This window comes from Brienomyrus brachyistius, chromosome 22 (genome assembly GCF_023856365.1).
Source record: "Brienomyrus brachyistius isolate T26 chromosome 22, BBRACH_0.4, whole genome shotgun sequence".
Taxonomy (NCBI): Eukaryota; Metazoa; Chordata; class Actinopteri; order Osteoglossiformes; family Mormyridae; genus Brienomyrus; species Brienomyrus brachyistius.
The window spans coordinates 12,888,891-12,911,253 of record NC_064554.1 but is presented as its reverse complement, the minus strand read 5'-3'; the positions used below and the strand labels follow the sequence as shown (position 1 = coordinate 12,911,253).

At 48.5% G+C, this 22,363-nt stretch overlaps 1 protein-coding gene across 3 annotated transcripts in view; it reads left to right on the top strand.

Annotated features, from left to right (window-relative positions):
• The first annotated feature begins 1,488 nt into the window (after window positions 1–1,488).
• The window catches only part of LOC125717893 (protein kinase C beta type), a 50,523-nt gene continuing 29,648 nt past the window's right edge, over window positions 1,489–22,363 (top strand). Inside the window, exons 1-2 of one of the 3 annotated variants that reach the window (XM_048991244.1) lie at window positions 1,489–1,843; window positions 2,364–2,395. In XM_048991244.1, the coding sequence (XP_048847201.1) occupies window positions 1,674–1,843; window positions 2,364–2,395 (202 nt within the window). In that variant the 5' untranslated portion in view covers window positions 1,489–1,673. Of the gene's footprint in view, window positions 1,844–2,363; window positions 2,396–20,275; window positions 20,437–22,363 lie in introns of those variants that run through there. The other 2 variants (XM_048991243.1, XM_048991245.1) reach the window with 2 other exon arrangements.

The following is a 22,363-nucleotide window of genomic DNA, read 5'->3' as shown; positions in this document are numbered from 1 at the left end:
TATTGAAGACAATGTTTTTTGTAAATATCCTTTATGGAGGAGATACGAAATTCAGAATTAGGTATACGTAGTATGCTGCCACACGGCCATCCATAGCTGTAGTGTGAAATTTCTTCCGCCCTTCTTTTCCAGTGTGGTCAGTAGAGCACAATTTTCAGTTTACACACGTGGCCTCGGCCTCGTTAAAGAACGCAATCTGTTATGGGCTCTCTCCTTAACGGCAGTTTCTCAATTGCAACGCACTTTCCAGTCTGTTCTCCACCATGGTGCCTCTCACGTCAATTTTAGACTCCGCTTCTCGCTGCCAGCTAACTGGAGAACCAAAACTGAGTCTTGAAAGAAGGCTGACCTCATTCGGATTAAACTGTGCGCCAGTGTCGTAATGAAACCTGTATGAGTTTCCCGTTGGTAAAACTCAAGTAGGACAGTAAAAAAATGCTTTGTTTTCATCAGAAGCAAATAACAGTTGCTGTTACTGCCATAGATCCCCTATTCTGAGAACGGAAGTCAGTGTGGAGCCACCGCCGAGTTCAATCAATAACTTGGTGTTTTTCAGAAAACGGGTGGAAAGGGCACTTGGATGCGCCGAAAGCAAGCTCTTTTGCCACCTGCTGCAACAAATTCAATTTATCAGAGGGCTCCCGACCTACGTAGCCGGTGCCCCGGGTCTCACGGGGCGATAGTAACCTGTAGCAGAAAAACAGTGGCAAAAAAAAGATAAAGACGCAGCTCACCGCCTACCCATGAAAAGCGGGAACAACAAAAGAGAAAGAACTTTATCCTTCTTTTCTCAGACTGTTGTCGCCATGAAGGTCTACAAATTTGCGCGTTTTCCAGCTAAATATAGTTTGGTAACTCAGTGATGCCGTTAGTTTGGCACTTTGATAGCAGGTACGCCGCCTGAGCTTTTCTGGGACTTGAACCCGCGGTCTTTGTTTCAGTCTATTTTTTCCTTAAAAGCTACGTCACTTCCTATGTTAAGTGAACTGACTATGCCTGACAGAAGGATAAAGTAGCATAAAATAGTCATGGTATTAATAGTATGATTACATAAAATAGACTTATTCCCGGGACAGGCTTCTGATGGCTGCGACCTTAATTGGATAAGTGGTTACAAAAAACGAATAGACGGATGCTGTGCGATGTATAAGCAAAAAATGTACTACATGCCCAAAAGCTTAGGGTTACGACCTCGAATTCTAGCAGTTATAACGGATATTTGGTTTATTTTGCATCAACAGATCATCATTCCCAGACCACGTTTCCAAAAGGATGTTGGCACTGAAGATCGTCAAACGATTTATGCGCGTGTTTGCACGACAATATGTTACTTTTCTCACAGAAATCAACTGATTTTAAGGTAATGGAGTTGCATCTGATTCACGCCGAGAAAAAACTCCAGCGCACCGCTGATTTACATATTGCAGCCTACTTGGAGAAGGCTGTCAGCCTCACACATTAAACTGGGCTGAAATAAAAACGGGAGAGGCGGGGTTTCGCAGCATCACATGTTACTGTGAGTGGGAGAAGCGAGGCTCCCTGCCCCTCAGTGCGCTGTACCCGCGGCTTCAGACGGCGACAGCGAAGCTCAGCACCCGGTCGCACAGACTCGAGACCGCAAACCATCTCACACATTGCAAAACTTGCAGTTTTACTCCATTTCCGCGTACAAGATGGCTGACAACGCACAGGGCAGCGACGGCGAAGGGGGTGAGCGGATGAGGGGCTTCGCAAGGCAGGGCGCCCTGAGGCAGAAGAACGTGCATGAAGTGAAGAACCATAAGTTCATCGCCCGCTTCTTCAAGCAGCCGACGTTTTGCAGCCACTGCACGGACTTCATCTGGTGAGGCAGTCCGGAGACTTAACCCGATGGATATTCTGATAACGTTAGTCAGGCGGTGTACACTACGGGTGACACTTGATGCCTAGGATGTTTGAATTACTCTGCCATGTAATTCATTTTCAATGCAGTCCTGTAAAGCTGCACAGACTCGTGTACTGGCATTAAGGTGAATTATTAACATTTCCAGCATAAACATTTCATCATGTAGTCCAGTTTGGTGATTTTAAGAATTTCAATCAATTTTTAAATTGCATTAAATGGGACACGTAACACGATGTTTACAAATAAGACACTTTGAACATAACCCAGAAAAGTTGTGTATATGAAGTGCTAATAATATAAATAGAAAATGTTTTAATTACATATTTGTTCAGAGTCCCCCCCCCCATATCCTAGCGATGTAAGTTAAAAATAATCAAAACTGCATATATTTTCTATTTTACACAACAAGTGTTTTATCACGCTTAAGTATTAACTTTAAAATTTTTCACCAATACCTATTTATTTGTTTGACTTTCAGGGGGTTCGGCAAACAGGGATTTCAGTGTCAAGGTAGGCAACCGAGAGCATCGGCCGCTTTAGAAAGACAATTGGAGAGATTTCTTCTCCAGCTACAGGCGGCAAAATGTTCGCATCCCTTGGCTGCATTTTACTGTGGAGCCCTTAAGCCGAGCGATGCCTTTCAGCACACGTCAATTACAGGGTCTCCACTGTACGTTAATTACGACTATAGGGCGATAAATCTTATTTTAAAAATGTGTTATTATTGTGTTAAAGTGCCACGGCTGCCTTAAATCATTAAGATGGATTCGGGACCTTGTCAATGACACCTGTATGAAGAGGCGATTTGTCGCTCATCTCCGTTTGTTGCCGGCAGTAGTGAAGCAGTTTTATTCTTTAATATTAATCATACGACTCTGAAACGGAAAACGTTTAAAAATACGGCATGAACTTACTTATTTTCTTTAACAGACAATTAACATGTTGGAGACTAGCTATGTAGCTAGTGCCATTAACAATGCAATTACATTAGCGTACACCTGCTCGTTTGACGTCCATGATTGAATGCGCACTGGAAGGTATTAACCTACATGTATACTGATCATCGCGCGTGAGGGTTAATTATGTAATTAGCGGGAGGCGCGGCCTCTCCCCAGCTGTGACAAAGTGATACGCTGTGACTTCCTAATCACACTCAATACGCGTAAAACCCGAACGTGTCTTCTGCGCATCTGAATCAATCGGGGACTAAGATTCCCGGCAACCATCCCTGCTGGTGAAGGGTTTCTTGATGTAATGGTGACCAGGGTAAAAGATACTCTTGACATTGTACAAGAAAAGGAATTCTCTACTGTATATTTCAGTTCTATTGCTTTCTCTTGACCCTAAACAAAATCTTGCAGAATTTATGGCCACTATGATAGGGGAATAGTCACCTCAGCTTTCCACTGCGACAAATGTGAAATATTTCATATGTAGCTAGACCTAGTAGGGGGTTTTTTAAAATAGATAATTCCTCTATTATGCGTTCCCCCCCAGGGGAAGATGCATTAAATCCCTATGCGTCATGTTGCCGTCGTTGATCACAAATGCCAGATAAATTTTCAGATCCTGTATTCTAAAACGAGCCAAATGCTTTGGATACGAAGGTGAAACACATGTAAATGTATATACTGAGATCTTGCATCACCTGGGTCACTGGTTGGCATGAGGATGTGTAGGTCTCTCATCCTTGTATGGATGTACATTGGCTTTGTATACATTGATGCCAGGGCTAGTTGAACTGTTTGCGCCGTCAAACCACATGATCTCTCTGCTGACTCACAAGGCGTCTTACAGGGTCAGGGTCCCGCAGTGGAGGTTGTAGCTGTCTTTGAGCAGCATGCTGCCGCACCTCCAGTCCACTTGCAGAACCGATAGTCGACATCCCACTCGGTGGCCTAGGTCTCTGTGCCTGTGATCGGAAGGTTGTCGGTTCGAGCCCGGCACATCCGCGAGACCTTGATCAAGGCCCCTAACCCCCAAGCACCCTAGACATTGCTATAGGTGACCAGTTTGCTCTCGCCTACAGAGATCGAGTTGAGGGGAGGCGCAAAGAGAATTTCCTCAGGGGGGGTCAATACAGTGTCAGTAATTTTTAATCCATCTTTTGGCTGCTTATGAGGGATGGGGTCATAGAAAAGCTTACAGTGGGGCCTGAGGTAAACTGTCATGTCAGTCCATATTCACACACACTATGGGCAATTTATAAACACCCGCTAGCCTGATTGCATTGCGGATAGAAACACACACAACATGCTATCTTTATACATATGAAAAGGAAGTGGGATTTGAACTGCAATCCTGGCGGCAGCAGGCAGCAAGGTTACCCACAGAGTCACTACGCCACTGGATGTGGGTTCTGCTTTTCTTGGCGTACAAACCACACGGATTGTTCATCTCCAGAGTTGTACTGAGCAGAAACATCCTTTAAAATGGCAAAGCTCAGCGATGGCTGTTTTTAACACAAACCTAAAATCATAAGCTCTTAATCTGCTGGTGGGATGGATAATTGTCTTTAATTCCACTTAAAGGCCTGATATGTAAATTCTGCATGGGCAGATGGTTTGCACCTAATTGTGCTTTATAATTCAGAGTAGTAATTTCTGATTAGTGGAAAATCGCGTTATGTAAAATAGACTAGTAACTTTTTTTTTAAAACAAAATGTAATATTTGATGCGACTGGTTACTGTAGAGATTTTTAGCAGGCTGGCCCAAACCCATGTGATGTCACATAGGGTCAGGGTCAGCTGAGCTCGTTTGGTTGTCTTCACCTATCCTGCTTACCGAGGGGTGGATCTCTTTAAGCCCCACCCCCTTGATCCATCTCACCTCAGAAACCCTTGGGCTTCCCAGACCTCACATCCAGCAGGATGCCGGGGCTCTGCTTAGGGGGTGGTGTGTGTCTGCATGTGTGTGTGGCTGTTTTTTTTTTTCCTTCTCAATGGTCTATTTTATTTTTTTTTGCGCCCCCAAAATGGTGAGTGGGTCAGTGTGATGTAGCTCTGGGCAACGGTGCCAATAAAATAAATAATAATGGCGGCCTGATCCCATTTTACTGTGATGCACGGCTGTAACGATTGCGCTCATTTCGGAGGTGCTTTTATACAGTGGTGGCCGGTGCCTCGCATGCTCTGATGAGGCGGTACATCGTACAGGTTCTTCCCACAAGTAAACAGGAACGAACAAACGTTGCACCTTGTTCTAGTTTCCGTTACTTCTGCAGGCCCCGCCTTTCCTGTGATTACTGACGGTCCCCCAACCATGACCTAATCCGTTTGCGTGTCCTTTCAAAGAAAGACACTCCACTATTATTTATCATATACCAGCCCCATTGGCAATCAAACTCTTCCACCTGCTCTAGTTAGAATTGATTGTTTGTTTTTTTTTTATTTCAGCTGAATTAACAACAGTGTGGACGGTTTTGAATTATTCTCTCCAGAAATGCTGGCAGTTCTGGGTGCCACTTTGCATCGCCTACAAACACAGCATGACCCAGCGAATGAGGAAGTTCAGGACGATCTACATGCAAACATTTGTCTTCTCAAAATAAAGCCCTAGCTTAGGACATTGACTGGGTGACTAACTTCACACAAGGGGATTGGACCCGCTGCCCTTCCCACTATCTCCATGGGTGGACTTTGTCGCTCCCTGTGACTTTTATCAGCTTTTAATGTGGAAGCTCGTCTGATGCATCCGATTAAAGCGATTCCTCCTGTCCAGCTCCATGCATTTCGAGATGAGTATAGGTTGCGTACCTGGCCGTGTGACACTGTGGCAAGGCTCCTATTGGGCTGCCAACCTGTGGTTTTTTTTTTTTTGTCTTTTAGCCACTATGCCACCTTCTGGTCAGATTAGGTCTGAAAGGAAAGACGATGGCAGAGCTACGGGGAGTTCGCCATAGTGAGATTTTTGCGTTAGAAGAAGCACCTCGAATTGTGTGAAACTGCTCTAGCCTGTAGACAGTATTTCATTAGCTACCAAGAAATTGTTTTTTGTGCAAGTGTTACTGTCAGTTGTATTTAACCTCGGCAACACTGTCACATTTTTTGAAAGCCCAGGATTTGTTTTTACTACAGCTGCGAAGTAACCCTGCCAACGAACTGCCTTAACAAGTGATTAGTTGATTGATAAATTTTCCTCCGATTTACATGGAAGCTTCCGGACAAAAAAAAAAACCCCTGATAGAATCGGATTCTTCCTGCCACTGGTGCCTTAGCTTCGTATTGAGGAGCCTGGCAGCCACCAGAATGTCGTAAGGAATAAGCATCAGCGCACAGATGGTTTATCGTTACCCAAGTGCGTTATCCGGGATCTGATGATCGCAGCTCTGGTGGCTCGGCGCTGACTGTACGCGATTCCCAAACACTCCTGCTGATGGAGTGAGAGAGACATGGCGAATGGCCGCATCTCGCGCTTTTTACATGGCAGAGATTTAAGTCCCGCCCTGTGGTCTCAGCGTGGGGGCTGTCTTGTCGGATAGCAGTCACCCAGGTCCCCGGGAGGAATCAGAATACCTCCTTAGCTCCACGCTCTAACTGTCGTTGTACCGTCATGTTTGAAAATGAAACCTCGGTTGCGGCAGATAGACCACCTGCTCAGCAATGTCATGTTTTGCTGTGTTCTCTCAAGCACCTGTGAGTCTTTCGGCATAGAAGCTGGTTGGAAATCCCCCCCCCCGCCCCCCCTCGCCCCCATAAGGCTGATGCAGGAAGATGGCAATTCAGTCTCAAGTTCCCCTGAACCCTGAATTCCAGGCCAACTTGGCCCCTGTGGTCCCCCCCCCAACGGACGCCAGTGAGATACCTGGACGCCGAGGCCCGTGATCTGCTCCCTGTCACCACGGAGACGCCTGGATGTTGGGGGGGGGAGGGAATGGGGGGGAGAGAGGCAGGTAGTGATGAGAGAGAGAGAGAGAGAGAGAGAGAGAGATGTAATCAGGAATAAGGTGCAGAAAATAAGTTTAGTGTTTTTGGCTGTATTCTTTGTTACTGGTTTATGATATGATATGATGTATTATTATGGTATATTATGGCTTCTCACGGACTTAGAGGCACTGGCCCCAGCTGAAGGCTCCCATCACTCACCAATTCAAAACAAAACATTGGCTAATGATAACGTTGATCCCTTTGTATGAATTATGGCCACTCTTATGCCTCAAATCGCCCCTTGCTGTTTCTGCTCTGTCAATACAAAATGATGTGATTCTAAATGAGAGAGAGGGAGGGAGAGAAGGTAATGGAGGCTAAGAAAAGGGCAAGTGCTGGGAAGATGCAAAGAGCCCGAGTCACAGGTGGATGGTGGGTGATGGTGTGACAGGGTCCCTGGGCCAGGATGAGAGGAGGAAAGGGCAGCAGGGTCGAGGGGGTGTGGGGGCAGGAGAGATGGACAGACAGCCCACGGGCTGAGCAGTCCAGCTGTCAGTCCAACCCCCTCCTCCCACTCAGAGGCACCCTATTCAGGCAAGAGCCTCTGAATATTACTCCAATTTACAAACTGCAAGTTTTCCCTTCCTGCTGTGTGTAGTATGCACTCTGCCAGGCACTCCTCTTGATTTAAGGCAGCTTCCTCGTAGCCGTCTGGGTGTTAATGGATGTACGTCGCTCAAGGGTACAACTGGAATTCCCATGACCCGTGTTAGCCACCAGCCCAGCTCCTGGCCTGCCAAGCCGCCCATCGCCCCAGTCGCTCTCTGCCCCCGATAATGTGGCCGGCCTCTGGAAATCCTGCAAACTTCACACTCACTGTTTACACTGCCGCTCCAGGAAACTTGTGTGTGGAAACATGGCGTCCGGCCTGGACTTCCTTCAGTCCCAGTGCCTCATGGGAATTAGAGCGACTGCGAGGGAACACATGGCGGCTTTGGAGTATCGTTATAATTAGCTACTCAGCATCTTTATTTATGCCGGACGCCATGTCGCTGAGAATACACCGAAAATGTGTTAGAGGGACAACTTTGCTAACCAGTCAAACGAGGTTAACAGTTATCTGACCTCGCTTAGTACTGGACCAGTCCGCTACATCGTTACTGAAGCCATTACACATGTATTGCATTTAATTTTTTTTTATCAGGCATTGTTGAGAATGCAGGGTCAGACAGTCCCTAGAGGGTTAAGGACTTACCCAGTGGCTTCACAGGTAATTAATCTGTTGACCGTGGGATTTGAACCACCGATCTTCTGTCTGATGACAGGCACAGCATCCTAACCTGCTAAGCCTCACCCTGCCCCCCCCCCGTGAGCGTATCCTAAGCGTGTCACGGCTTAACAATCTCTGTGTCCGCATGGTCATTTTTACCCATCGCTCTTGTGCGTCAAGTGGGTGGAGGGTATGGTGGCGACAGGCAGTGATGACAGTGTTCTGGCACTGAATGATCTATCTGTCTAATCCTGGTTCATACCCCAGATTCACCCCCCCCCCCCCCACCCACAGATCATTGCCCAAATGAACCCTGGGGTCACAGCCTGCAGGGATCCCCAAAGGGTTTGACCTCATTATCTTTTTCACCCCAGATTCTCGAGGAAATCCAAATTGACGTTCTGATCCTTCTCTCCGCTCGAGGTGCCACTGCTATCTCCGAGCCTCGCTTCTAAAACTGCGGGCTCTTTGAAGGCCCTATAAATAGCTGACATGTTCCATAGAGGAGGGATGGGGGGGGGGGGGGCGGGGGGATCTGCGTGGGTGGTGGAGTGAAGAGATTTGTGCTACTAGATATGTGAGAGGAGAAAATGACAGCTGCGAGAAACGGGTTGTGCAGATGAACAGCGTTAACGGATTTTGTGTTGTCTGTGTGTCGGGGAGCTGACCCCCCACCCCCCCCCCCCCCCACTACCCCAGGTCCCCCACTCTGCTGGTTTTAGAAAAGGTGTTTTCAGTGCCGCCTGACTGACAGCTTAAATATCCGGAGAGGTAGCTCAGTGTCCAAATATCGACGCTGGAAAGCAGAGCTGTACTGAGGCTGAGCCAGAAGCAGTTCTTTACAAGGTTCACAATGAGCTCCGGCATTTTCCAGAGAGGACTTCACTAAAGAATCCGTCCATATAATGTATGATCTAATTGCCCTGCATGTCATTATTGATGCGGTGGTGGCTTTAAATTTAGGCTCATCATTGTAGGTCAACTGTAGGGTCGTTCATCTTGAAGACTACAGTGGTTCTGTGACAAATTATCAGGAAGGTTGAGATTCTAATTCATCAGCCCAGAGCAGGGAGATACCATCTGTATGCTGGGGGGAGGGGTGTGCAGGAGAAACCATTTCATCAACTGTATCAGCAAATGACTCATGTGAAGTTCCCTGTGGCGATGTCCTCTTAGGAACTTTAAGAACACACTACGGATTAGGTGGTCACCTGTGACCATGCCGACAGGTGGCATTCATGAAAGTTCTTGCCGAATTCTCACACCAAGATCCCCAAAGTCATTGAGAATGCAGCGGTATATAGCCCTTGACATTGGCTTGTCTTACTTGGCTTTTTCCACTTACTATCTGCCATCACATTAGAGGATGCACCGTATTGATACCTCTTGGTTTGTTGTTTAGGCCGTGGGTGCTAATCTGATCGGTAAGATTGTGAATGAAATTGTCAGGTTTATTGTAAATGTGCTTCACTGGGAAGGGTGGCTCTTGGAAAACTTACTTCATTTTATGTCGAGTGTCGTTAGATCAGACTCCTTGAATCATGTCGTGAGTCTTGTGCCATGATGACCCAGAATCAAAAAGGAATCTGGTTCAACTTACTGCATAAGCAAGCAGCAAGGTTCTGGTGCCATTGTCCGGTTGCAGGACCTTATGGGTAAGCTCGACTAGTGATAGTAGCTGCACTGGGAGGCTTGAGTCCTACCTGTTGTCTCTTATTTCCCATCTTGGTGGTTCTCAGAAGCAGCTGGGAATTTTTGCAGATGCCGTGGGTGCAGAACTAGCGTTTTTGTTCAGGACTCGCCTGAAATGGAAGTGTTGAAAAGGTGGTCGATAACTCCTCACTTGCAGCTCTGTGGGAACAAGCGAGTTTTTGTGATGGAAACCCGGTGCCGGTTTTTCCTGTGGTTCGGCCTTCTCCGCTTTGGTTCATGCCAGCCTGCTCCCCAGATCTGTGGGCTGAGCTCCTCTCACTGCTGGGTCTTCCTCGTCTTGGCAGCCTGGCGCCCGGTCGGGGGGCCTGTCGCGCTCCTCTTTGAATGGTCATGTCACCGTGCTGTCGTCTGGAAAGGTCGCGCCGGATTTGGGTTGGCGACAGAATCGTTAACATCGTTGAGTCCCGGACTGCGGTGCTGCTCTCCTCATCTGTCACAAAGCTGTTTTCCCATCAACGAGCCGTGTTTTCGTAAAAAACAAAACCCTGTCAGGCTTCACCTGCCCACACAGCTGCTCGCGTCTGTTTGGGCCTCAGTAAACAGGCAGGCTGGGTGTTCTGTTGAACTGGGTGTTTTGTAGACTAGCGAGAGTCATAATGCCCTGTAATTAACTGCTTAACGCCGTATTACTTAAATGAAGTTTATATATTCACTCTTTTGTTTTAAATAACATTACTGCAATCTTTCTGTTCTGTCTTGGACCACTTAGTGGTCTACGGGAAGCTCCTCTGTAATGCTGACGCACGTTTTGAGGTTTAGCATATTCATGTAGTCTTTTTGCTCACTTATCTCGGCAGATGAGATACTCGCGGTTTGATATTTGTCGCTCGGTGGCACCAATTTGCTCTCGGTAATTTTTGGTTGGCGTCTAGTGGTGGAACGGAGTCACCCCTTGGTTCTTTGTTACTTTGACGCAGGTCAGTTTGAGCAGTTTGTTAAAATGGGTTGGGATCGTGCTTCAGAAGTCCCGCCCACCGTGGACATGTGACCTGGCATATGTTTGGCTTTTCTTTCCCACAGTAGTGTTTAGTAGTGTAATATGAATACATTTCTGTATATTTTGCCTTGCGTTTCCATTCTTTTTTTTCACCCTCCCCCCATGGGTCTCAGTCCATTGTCTACATTATCATCTTCTGTATGGTACATGTGGAATTGTGGGTAACCCCTATTTTGTGGTTGGCCCCGCCCATGTGACATTTTGCCTTGAAGTTGGCGCTGTCTGTCACCAGGTGATTGATTTTCCACAGAAGAGTGATGACAGCCTTTCGGGTTCTTCCTACTCAGTAAATAGTTTTTTTTTTTCCTGAGAATAATTCATTCTAAAATTTTATTATGCCGAAGTGTGTGAGGGGTTGGGGGGTGTATGACGTTCACTGCTAGTGTGACTCTTGTGCGACGAACAATCGGCAGGCAGGTTCTGGTGGTTCGTACTTCCCACTGAGGCTCCTGTCTCTCCAGCAGCAGCCTCCAGCATTCCCCATGACTCCTCTGCCACTCCCAGGCATGTATTCCTGGGGTTGGTCACTGCAGGTCCAGGGGATGATCATGTTTGCCTTTGTGGGGGGGGAGCAGAGAAGCCAATGGCGAGCATGCACCAATGTGCAGGCACAATATAAATAATGAATCACTAGACGGCCGCCGCCGCTGATTAATATTACATCAGCATATTGTGTTGTCATCTGGGTTTCGGGGGGTGGGGGGAGGGGGGAGGGGGGGTATTGTACGGCTGTCGAAACACCTAGTGGCGTCGATTCAGCTGTTGAGCGGAAAGACGCGCTGTGGCAAAGCGTTTGTTCGTTAATATTCATGCCCCCCAATGTGGCACGACAGCCGCTCATCAGGAAACGTTAGGGTCCAGTCTCCCCCCCCCCACCCCCCCCCCCCCCGCCACCCGTTCATATAAATAATGGTTGAGTCTGTTTCGAAGCTCCTGCTCGCGCCGATTCTCCTGTCCCCTGTGAAATGCCTGTCTCTTTGTGCCCGCAGTCCATTGTCAAGGTGTTGGAGCCCCCCCCCGGGCTCTCTGGCCTCTGACGCCGTTTTCTGGGCTCTATTGGACAAACTATAAAAAGACGCGTGCGAGGAATCCGCAGACACATCCACCGATCTCCACCATGAGCCTTTCACTCATTCATTGACGTTTCATTGGAATTGCCACAGAAATTCCCTCTAGGCACTTCCACTGAACCTACTTATTTGTTAATTTTGCATTTGAAAGGAATTGCAGTTTCTTGGACACCATTGTACCCCCCCGTTAACTCCATTTGGTCTTCTGTAAGGTCATGTGACACGGTGGATGCTGAACAGATTAGCTTGGCTTGGGTGTTGACTCCCCATTCCTGCGCCCCCACCTGGTCGAACCTCTCCAGATGTTCTGTCTTGAGACCAGCCGCCCTGGCAGAAGCAGATAGACACAATCACATTGATTCTTGCCATATGGGTGTGGAGGGGGGGGGGTCAAATTAATTACTGTTGGTTTGAGCCATTAATTACAGTGTGCTTTTTTTTTGTCAGACCTGCTAATTGAATTGACTTGTGTATGTGGCCATGGAGTTATCTAAAGCGCTACCTTGAAGGCGTTCATGGCTGAAGCACATGCGTGGCTCTGTGGGCGTCACACATGACCTTGGAGCACGTTGCCCCCGAGATCACCTCTGCAAATTTATGAGTTTGCAACCGTGATTCATCTGCAGTATGAGGGAGTGAACACCAACTTCTCCGGCGGAGAAACCGGAGCGCCGCTTTGCGGTCTGCCTATCCCGGGCCCCTGCCTTCGGCTTCTCCATGTTTATTAGAGGTCATCGCGTTCCCGTTTCACGAGTGACCGGAATTCTGGGCCATCTCGCCGCCAAATCAATTATTAAACTGTAATATCTGCGCGCTTCCACGCCCCCAGTATTTACCTTGTGATTATTCACTAAGCATTTCATTACTCGACAGGAGAACTGAAGACGCTGGGGAGTACTGGTACCCCAGTATAATTTAAAATTGGTGCTATGAAGTATTGATCGGTAGGTCGAGATGGAAGAAGAGACACTGAGCAGAACAAGTGGGGAAAATGATAACAGGCTGAAAACACTGAAGGGAAGAGGTGTGAGATGCTGTAGTTTTGCTCTTTGACTTACTCTTAGGTATGAATTTTCGGGTTGTTTTGAAATGCGACGCCTGCACTCACATAGTTAAGCTTTAGATATTTTTCTCAGAAGTTCCCCGCAGAGACTGGCTTTTGCATAATGTCGGGATCCTCGCTGCTCCGGTTCTAGGTGTTAATCAGGACCGGCGTCGCGGAGTTTCATTTGTTTGCGTAGGGGGGTCCAGGAAGGATGGAGTAATTATGCTGCATTTCCTCTTCAAATGACTTTAATGTGAGTGGGTCCTGCCTGGTTGCTAGGCAACAGGGCGACGTGGATGCTGCAGTCTTGGAGAGAAGGTCCGGGGCCTGGGTTATGCCGTGCGTGCTGAGAGTCGGCCTCCTGAAATGTGCCACCGCAAATTTTGCTAAGCTGCACATCCATGTTGCCATGACTGGCTGGGAACGAGCCCTGAAGTTTGGCGACCTTGCTGTTAACAGTGGACCTTCCGGAACAGCCTGTTGGCCTGGTTTCCTTCCACTGGGCATCACCTGTAAACATGCATTAGTGCTGTTACTATATCAACATCCAGTTTGCATGGGTGGGTGCAGTTTGACTTCTGCTTCTAGTCTTGGGAATTCCTGAAAGTCTCCTGTCCGTTTTCTTCCTCCCCTGACTAATCACGGCTTGTCCATGATTTGCATCTCCTAATGGTCCCGCATGCGAATAGCCCAGCGCGGTGGAAAGTAACGTTGAACATCTGCCGAGAGCGGCAACAACGAGGGAAGCGGCCAGGAGGTTAAAGCCTCGACCACTTAATTCACCGCCTGCCCGCTCGCTGGTCGGCACAGCAGCCCCCATGTGCCTGTCACCGAGATGGAAAGCTAATCAGAGGCTCCCCTGCAGCCCCGTCACCTGAACAGAGCAGAGAGCTTTCTCAAGCATTTCACACAATATGTAACACAACTGAGGAGAAGTGAATTACACTGGATGGATTAACTACCAGCCAGCCAGCCAACTGCCCCTACTTGTAATAATTTCAGCCGGTTTGATATTTCCTAAGGAACCATCTGTAATCTGGGTGTTTGTGTGAAAAAATGCTTCGAAAAATGAGTCAGGGCAGAGGAAAGGCAAATCACGGAGGTTTGGTTCCACAGTTCAGCACGATCTGGGTGGAGTGATATGCAGCATTTCTTTTGGACTTTTGTTTTTTGCGGTGAGTTGGGGTTTTTATCAGTTTTGCTTCTTATCACTAATGAACCCCTTCCTCCTGTCTGTTATGTCAAGGCCTGTCTGTGCGGAGATTTCTGCAGCAGAGTTTGCTGCTGAAGACTGACATCTGGTTGCTAAGCAATCTGGTTCACCTGGTTTGACGTCATGTTGAATCCTCAAGGCATCTCAAAAATCGGGAGATTTCCAGTAATTTAGGACAGGAATTAAATAGACGAAGTACAGACCGAAAACTTGCCGTCTGGGTGCAACGGAGGCCTGGGCTGACCAGCTGAAGGAGGTTGAGGGGTAAAGGATTCGGGAACATGGGGTGTTTTCAGGGAGAGAGATTCTGATAAAGTTCCAATGAAATGTTTACCCTACAAAGGAAAGCTAGAATCAATGCATCAGGTGTCTCGTGGTGCCTGAGAAGAATATGGGGATTTTTCAAGAAATCGCCTTTATTCAGGGTGGCTGTGAAACCAGGTCAGGTAGAAGTCAGCTGTGCTGGGAGTTTGCGTGCACTCAGAGAGATGTCACACATGGCTTTCCAGAACTACTATTCCTGTATGAGAAACAAATGTCGACATCCAGAACTAATGAATAGCAGGTGCTTTTATAGGGGAAAATAGAGATTTTCATCAATGTCAGCCCACCGAGAAGTGGTATTCTTTAAGCTTCACTGAGCTTCGTGCAAAGCCCATAGGGTTTTTCGGGGGTTGTTGACAGAAGCTAGGCCCTCACCCCTTCCTGTTTTGAGGGCTGTGTTCATCTGGTGGTGGGGGGGGGGAAGGAGAGACTAGCTCTCTCAAACACCCTTAACCCTATTAGCATTGCAGGCAGTGTTAGGATGCTAACCTCGATTAGCGTCAGTAGATGGAGTCGGGATGCTAGCTTTGGTTAGCATCTGCAGATAGAGTCAGTGTGCTAGTCTCAGTTAGTACCTGCAGATTGGGTTTGGAGTCCTACCTCCTTTAGCACACTGGCAATGCAGTCAGGATGCTAAAATCAGTTAGCACGCTGCAGAAGGGATCACGATACTGGTACTAGTAAGCACACAATCATGCTAACTATTACTTGGTCAGTGGGTATAGTCAGGATGTTAGCTTCAGTTAGCACTTCGGAGAACCATTCAGTCTGGCATCGAAGGGGGGGATCTTAGCTGATTCATCTCCTCTTTTTCTCCCGCTTTTGTTTTCCTCTGTTCCTCCATCTCTCCTCCCTTGTTATTCCCCATCCTACCAGAAGGTTCTGGTTGCGTGGGCTGGGAATAGGTGTGCATGCGGGGGCCTCGTATAGCTCAGGGTAGGTGGTGGTGATGAGGAGGGTTGTGTTATCGCGGGTGGTACACCGGAGAGAGTGGCCCTTCACTGGGAGATGAAATGCGGATTTAAGAGTCATCGTCATAGAGACGGGCCTGGCTGAGCTGGGGGGCCCGGCGCTGATACGCGTGCCTCTGACACCGGGGGGCACCGTGAGCGGCAGTATGGCAGCTCGGCCGGCATCCATCATGGTTTTCATTTCTCTCTTTTGTAATTTCAATTGCTTTAATAATCAGATTGCTCATCATTTAGCGCAAGTGAGGGCCCTTGATTATTTTTGATTGGCTGTTATTCAGAGTCGACAAGTGGCCAGCCGTGCTATTTTTTGCAGCTAATGCGTTGTAGCCGGGCCACGCTGCTCCCCTGGCTCACCTTTCAGGAAGTCCAACTGCGAGGTGTCCAAATTACCAGCACTTTCCGAGATAATGACCTCACGGGGACCTCACTCCAGACGGAATGATTTCCCCCTCAGGCTCACTCCGGGCAGTTGGATTTTTTTGGGGGTGACGGTACTCAGCCGCCACCGAACAGAATCACCGGGCCAAACTGAGAGGGAGGAAGACTATGACGGTACCAGATCGAAGGGTGACTCAGTGACCCTGCCTTGAGTCTCCTGGAGTCAGCGTGCCCCACCAACAGAGCGGATGTATTTATGTGTAGTGCGTAGGTTGGTGTTCACTTGCATAACTTTTTTTTTTTATAAAGGAATGAAAGGTGAAAATCATGTTCTTGGAATTTTCCGGAATTCTTTGCTGTTATTTCTTTTCATCTGGAGTCCACTGTTTAATGCTGCGTGACATTTGAGGAAATGTGCCGAACATAAAGGGTGCTTCCCGACAGGAGCGGTGAAAAGTTCTGCCTATTGTTTGCCCTCGAGAGTCATTTGTGGACACATTGTCAGAGGTAGTTGTGCTCTTGTTGACATGGTTCATTGGGTTCTTTGTCATGAATTCCATGCTTACAGCTTGGGAACTGGCCATTATACTTAACCGCGGTGTCCATAACAGCAGACAGTATTGGGGAGGCATCGGTAAATGCAAATCAGCTCCCAGCATCTGAACACCTGCTGATGTTTGCTGATCAATCACTACCCACTTGACGACACGTTACAACCTCGTAACTCAGTTTCCCAAAACCTCCACCCATGGAGAACATAGGTGGCAGTCATTCTAATCGCCCTGACAGGCCACTGGACGAGGTCGATCCGTTCGTCTGTTGGAGGGGCACCGTCTACTGATGTCTCTTCCTGTCCTGTCTGGGACCTCTCCAGGACGCACAGGTCGTGTTTTACATTGAAATTAATCAATAAAAAAAAACACATTGTAAGTTTGGGGGGAAAAAAAACAATTTTACTGAGATAATAGTATCGTTCTGATTGCTGGAATTGTGCTAAAATGTGGGTATATGGCCCTGAATTTTAATCACTTTGTTATTAGTTTGGGAATTGAACAGAATGTTTGCAGGATTCGGCTGAAGTGACTGCTGCTTTCAGGCAATCAAGCAAGCAGAAGCCCGTCAGAACCGAGCCGGGCTCTCACCGTGAACGAGACTTCGTTCGACCCTGTTCTAGTGGTTTTGGATTGGTTTTGTCACCGCGCTCCCTGTGGGCTGCGGTCATTTATGTTCGCAGTCGCTTCTCCGGTGCTTTCAAACATAAGTATTGTGGACGGAAAAAAAGAGGCGGCGATATCACACAGTTACACTTATCTAGTGCGTTTCCTTCCATTTTTCTGACATTTTAAGAAGAAAGAAGAATCATTGGAGGGAAGAGACCGTCTCCTCGTCTGAGCTCCGGAAAGTTTCTTCCCCCGTTTCCTTGAAGTATCACGGATGCTGCGCTTGCTGTAGTTAAGATAAGGCAAAATCCTGAAAAAGCAGGAATCGCAGGAATGCTCCGGCGCAGCTGAACGCCTTGATGTCTGCAGCATCCGCGCAGCCCGGGCCGCCATCTCACGCCGCTGGCTTTCTGTTGTCTGATTGTTTGTCGCTGCTCCATGGACGCGTTCGGCACGCCACTGCTACGGCGCGGCTTTCCGAGAGACGCTCTTCCATGTGGCGGATGTAAAAATGACAATAGCTACAAAGCGATATGTGCTTCTTGCTGTTATATCACTGGATACTGTGTGACCTCGGGTTCATTATTGCACTCGGTAGCTTTCCGTTTTGAATAAGCACCTGTGGTGTTTCTGACATCCCCCCCCCTCTGGTAATAGTCCTGCAGTTCTTATGTCAGTGCCATTTATCATTAGGGTAGGTGATACTGTTAAGATATAAATTAATCTTCTGTGTGACTCACCAGGCTTAAATAGGAAATGAAGCTGCTTTATAGAAACTTCTCATTAAATGGCTGCGGATTAAAATTAGGAAACTCGTACGTTATCCTGGGTATCCGCAAATACTTTATAGCAGTGTTTTCCAGTCCAGCCCTTTTTTTTGCATCCTCCCAGCTCCTTACTGTGGGAGGGAGCAACAATGTGGACCGGTTGTTGGTCTCCCAGGACCGGATTGAAAAACACTGTTTTAAAGGGATTGGCCCGTGTGTTTTATCATGTATATTGTTCAGCATGACCAAAGCAGACGCTGGCCCATTTTGATAAGGAACACAGATTTCATTGTGAGAGATACGGCTTGTCCTCCTATCTCTCCCATTCTCCACATCCTTTCCCCCCTCCCTCCCTCAAACGCGCCTTTGACCGCTCCCTCCTTTATCATTGGGCTCTCTGTTCAGTTTTTAGAGCTCTGTTGGGGTGATTTTAAAAAGTTACGCTACTGAGAACAAGTGGCGTAAGAAAACGGTGGATGGTAAATACCTCGAGGCTGACTAACATCGAGCTTTTTAGAGAGACGAGAGGAAAATGAGCCGGGACCTGCCTCAGACCGCGCAGTCACTCCTGGGTCGGATGGTAGGAACAGACACGGAAGTAAAACGATGGTCGCTTTCGCCTTGCCTCCTTCAAAGCTGTTGTTGGTTCCTATAGTCTGTTCTTCTCAGAGGAAAGGAAGCATGTTTTATTTTCGCCAGCTAACGGTGGTTTCACACTTCCTCCTTCCATTTACTAATACGTCTATTTATTTAGCAGGTGCTTCATGTGCAGCTAAGCAGATACTGCATCGCAAACTTAGGGACGAGGACTGTTGAATTGCGCATCCAGTGAGTGACCTGTAGCAAGTGCAAGTTTCGCATCGGACCAAGGGTTAGATGATTCATGGCACTAATGTGAGGAGCTAAAAGAAGAGCTGGGCTCCTAATAGACGTGTAAAATACGTACATGATTATCCAGTGTTGCCAGTAGACCATAACTAACGGATGGTAGAAGAAAGAGCAGGTTAGTTGTCGGATGAGCTAGTTGAGGTGGTTTAGGAAGAAATGGGTCTTGAGGTATTTCTTTAAATTTCAGTGGGATTCTGATGACCTGATGTGGATGAGTAGCTTGCTTCACCATCGAGGAACCGTCGGCAAGAAATGTCTGAGACTTGTTTTCATGTGGCTCGTCTTTCCCTCGCCCCCCACCCCCCCCCCAACTCTCTCTTTCCCTACTGCCATCTCCCGCTCAGCTCAAGGAGTCGGCATAAAAGAGGGTCATCCATGTGGGCCAGGCTTCTGAAGAGGCGCCGGCGGGGGGGGCGCCGGGGGGAAGGCAGTCGCAGGCGTGTGACACACTTCCTCAGCAGCTACCTGGGTATGGAGCGGCACTGAAGAATGTCGCCATGGTTAACAATACTTGTTGGTCGAGAGCCAGTGGCAAGGAGTTTAAGCGTGACCCGTTCCCCTGGCAACCCACTAAGGTGGTTGCAGGAATATTGTGTCCCTCAGGGTTGTGTATCGAGACCCGTCATGAGTGACCTGGTTTCTTAATGATTCTTCAGAGCCACATTGGATTGGCTGTTACTAGAAGTAGGAGGTTTTATGCTGTGGATACTGGGAGGAGGGTTATCGAGTAAAAAGGCTGGGAACAGGAAGGTTCTGGAAATCGACTTGCGCCTCCCCAGCCTTCTTTTCTCTCTCTTCGAGAACAGTTGTCCCCGAGGGAGCCCCACCCCCTTTCTGTTTTCGGCCGCCGGTGTCTGAGCTGGGCCACAGATGTTTGTCAGTTTCCGGAAATTCCAGGAAATCGAAGAGCTAGACTTCTGGCCCACTTCTCAGTGTCAAACTTCTGGCTGAGACTTGCTATCTCAGCCATGAGGTAGCCGTTAGGATCCCAGCTGGCCTCCGGGCATGCCTTAACTCCAGCTTCCACATTCCGGTCAGTCTCCTCAGTAGGACTCCTCCGAGGAGCACTTGTTAACTTGGTGTTGACACTGACTGCCCGCTCGTGGCATGTAGCACCCTGCCAGCAGGTGAAGGGCACCCAGCACAGACTGGTTTGACGAGCGCGGTGCACGCACAGCGGATGCTAATTAAATAACGCCTTGGCTCCGAGCGCAGTTGCTTCCCACCAGTGGCCATGTCTCTGCCAAGGAGCTCCGGAGACCATCTCTCTCAGGCCTGGGCATCTCTCCCAAACTGCCAGCAGGGGGAGCTTCGGGGGGGGGGGTGGTGTTGGTTCCGACCGAGGAGGCGGTTTTTAACTGTATGCCCGGCTGTTTGCAGGGCAGTTGCCGAACTGCAAACACTGCTAGCTGCCAGGACTGCATGAAGATGGGTCGTGCTGCACTGGCATGCGGACGCCACACTGGCGCCTACATCCGAACGCAAGCTGCCGATCTTCTGCTGCCCCCTTATTTTGGGGGGGGACGTGTCTTGTTGTTTTGTTGCACCATAAGGATTGGATCTCAGGGGAGTGCCGATAATCACGCTGCTAAATTCGCTTAGCATCAGGTAGCTGCGGTGACACTTTATTTCAACTTCACATCTAAAGTAGCCATGAAACGAATCCAATTATTATTGATGTGTTCATCTATCCCTGCCTACTTATTCTATTTTTAAAGCCGGAATCGTCCGGGTTGGGAGCTTAACGGGCCAGTCATCGAGTTGCCTTTCAGTCTTGCTGAAACAAAACCCAAACGGGGACGGGAGCGAGGCACAAAATGACGGCTGCATTTCATTGGCTTATTTGTTTTTATTTAGACGAGTCAACGGGTCATGCCGAAATCAAAAAGGTAGGTTGCCCTCGGTTACCGCTGCGTCTCCGACGTGTGTTATCGCTAAACGGCCTCTCTTCCTTCATGCTACCTGCTTCAGGCTTCCACACGGCTCTTCTTGACAGACGTGCTCTTTGCCCTTGAACACGGGACGCCTCGTTCTTCCCCTGGCGGCGTTCCCCCCCCCCTCCCCCCGCGTCCCCCCCCCCCCCCCCCCACGCGCTGCCTCCGAGCCGCTCTCTCGATGAGCCCTCGGTTGCGTAACCGGAGCTTCTCCCATTGTTGCGGCGGAATTGATTCGTGTCCCTGGCTGATTTTCACGTCCCATAAATCTTCCGTTGCACGCGGGCGGGGATAGTGTCGCTCCGCGCGCCGCGGTTTTGGTGGCTCCGCTCCGCTTCTCATCCACGCCGATGTTTCTGTTCCTTTTTCCCTCCGCCTCCTCATCCTGAATTACATACACCGACTGGTGTTTTTCTTTCTTTCTCAAACTCCCAGACAGTTTTAACACCTAGACAGAGTATTTGTTATACACAATTACGTGTTTTTACTCACTTTTTCATTGTGTGTGTCTTTTTTTTTTGTGTGGGAGAGAGGAAGACATCGGCTGAGTGACCGTGTGTGTGGGAGTACGAGGGGACCGCAGACCAGTGACGTGTGTGTGTGTGTGTGTGTGTGTGTGTGTGTGTGTGTGTGTTCCTTCTCGGTGTGCATGACTCCAGTTGAAATAAGGACTAGAATGGCGATTTGTCCTGCTTGTAGGAGAGAATAAAAAAATAATAATATAAAGTAGATGGTGACAGAGCGAGTGAGTCATGCCGTCTGTCCCAGCATCCTCTGCTCCTGCGGCCACAGCGGTCAGTGGCCTGCATAATCAGTGACTAATTATGAACTAGAAACCTGTGGTTCGGGGGGGGGGGGGGGGGGGGGGGGGCTGCAGCATGTGGCCCTAATAGTCACCTTCTTAACTTTACTCATGGGTGTTTTAACCCTTTTGTTCATCCAAAGTGACTTTTGCCATTTATATAAGAGCTACTCGGATGCAGTGCTCAGCTCAAAGGTACAAGGCCTGGCTCTTTAATTGCCCGGGGGAGTGTGGGGGTGCACGCGAGAGGCGCAGCTTGGCCCGTCGTCTTTCATCTTGCGGCGCGTATTTTCCCCACGTCCGCTTTAATCAGTCCTGCGGCTCACTGCCCTTTGATATCACATGTAGGGTGCAGTAAAACGGAGTGACCAGTTTGATTGTGGCCCGTTACTCTTACAGACAGGCGCTCGGCTGTCATGTTCTGGTCCGCCTGCCGCCCGCTGGAGCGATTTACATAGCCTCTATCCCCCCACCGCCCCCGGTCGTATGAGTGCCAGCACTAAGCTTTCACCGAGAGCCTTGCCAGCATTCTCTGTTTGTTCACAACGGCCTCCCAGACCTTGCAGTCCAGATGTGGTAGAGCGATCCAGCCTTGGGTTGTTTTGGGAAATGTGTCGAACCCAGAGCCAGCTGCAACGACCCATTTCACACCTCGAGCTTATAACCTCGTGTTTGTGTAAGAGATGCAGCTTGAGTAACGCTTCGCCGTAGTGCCACACACACACATTTCTACTCATATCTTTGTGGGGACTCTCCATTCATTTCTATGGGCAAAATCTTAATCCCAACCTTAACCCCTAACCCAATAAGTAACCAAACCAAATACAAGGCTTTTTGCATTTAAATTGTTTTTGATTGCAGTCACAGATTGTTATAAAATTGAATTCCCCCTTGTGGAGATCGAGAAATTGGTCCCCAGAATGTCAAAATAATAGGTTTTTATCACATTGTTGGGACATTCGTGGGGTCTATCTGACCCCCGCCCACACACACACACACACACACACACACACACACACACAAACAAGCCTCATGTGTCTGGCACAGCTAACTGACTCTCCTCTCCCCCCTCTCCTTATC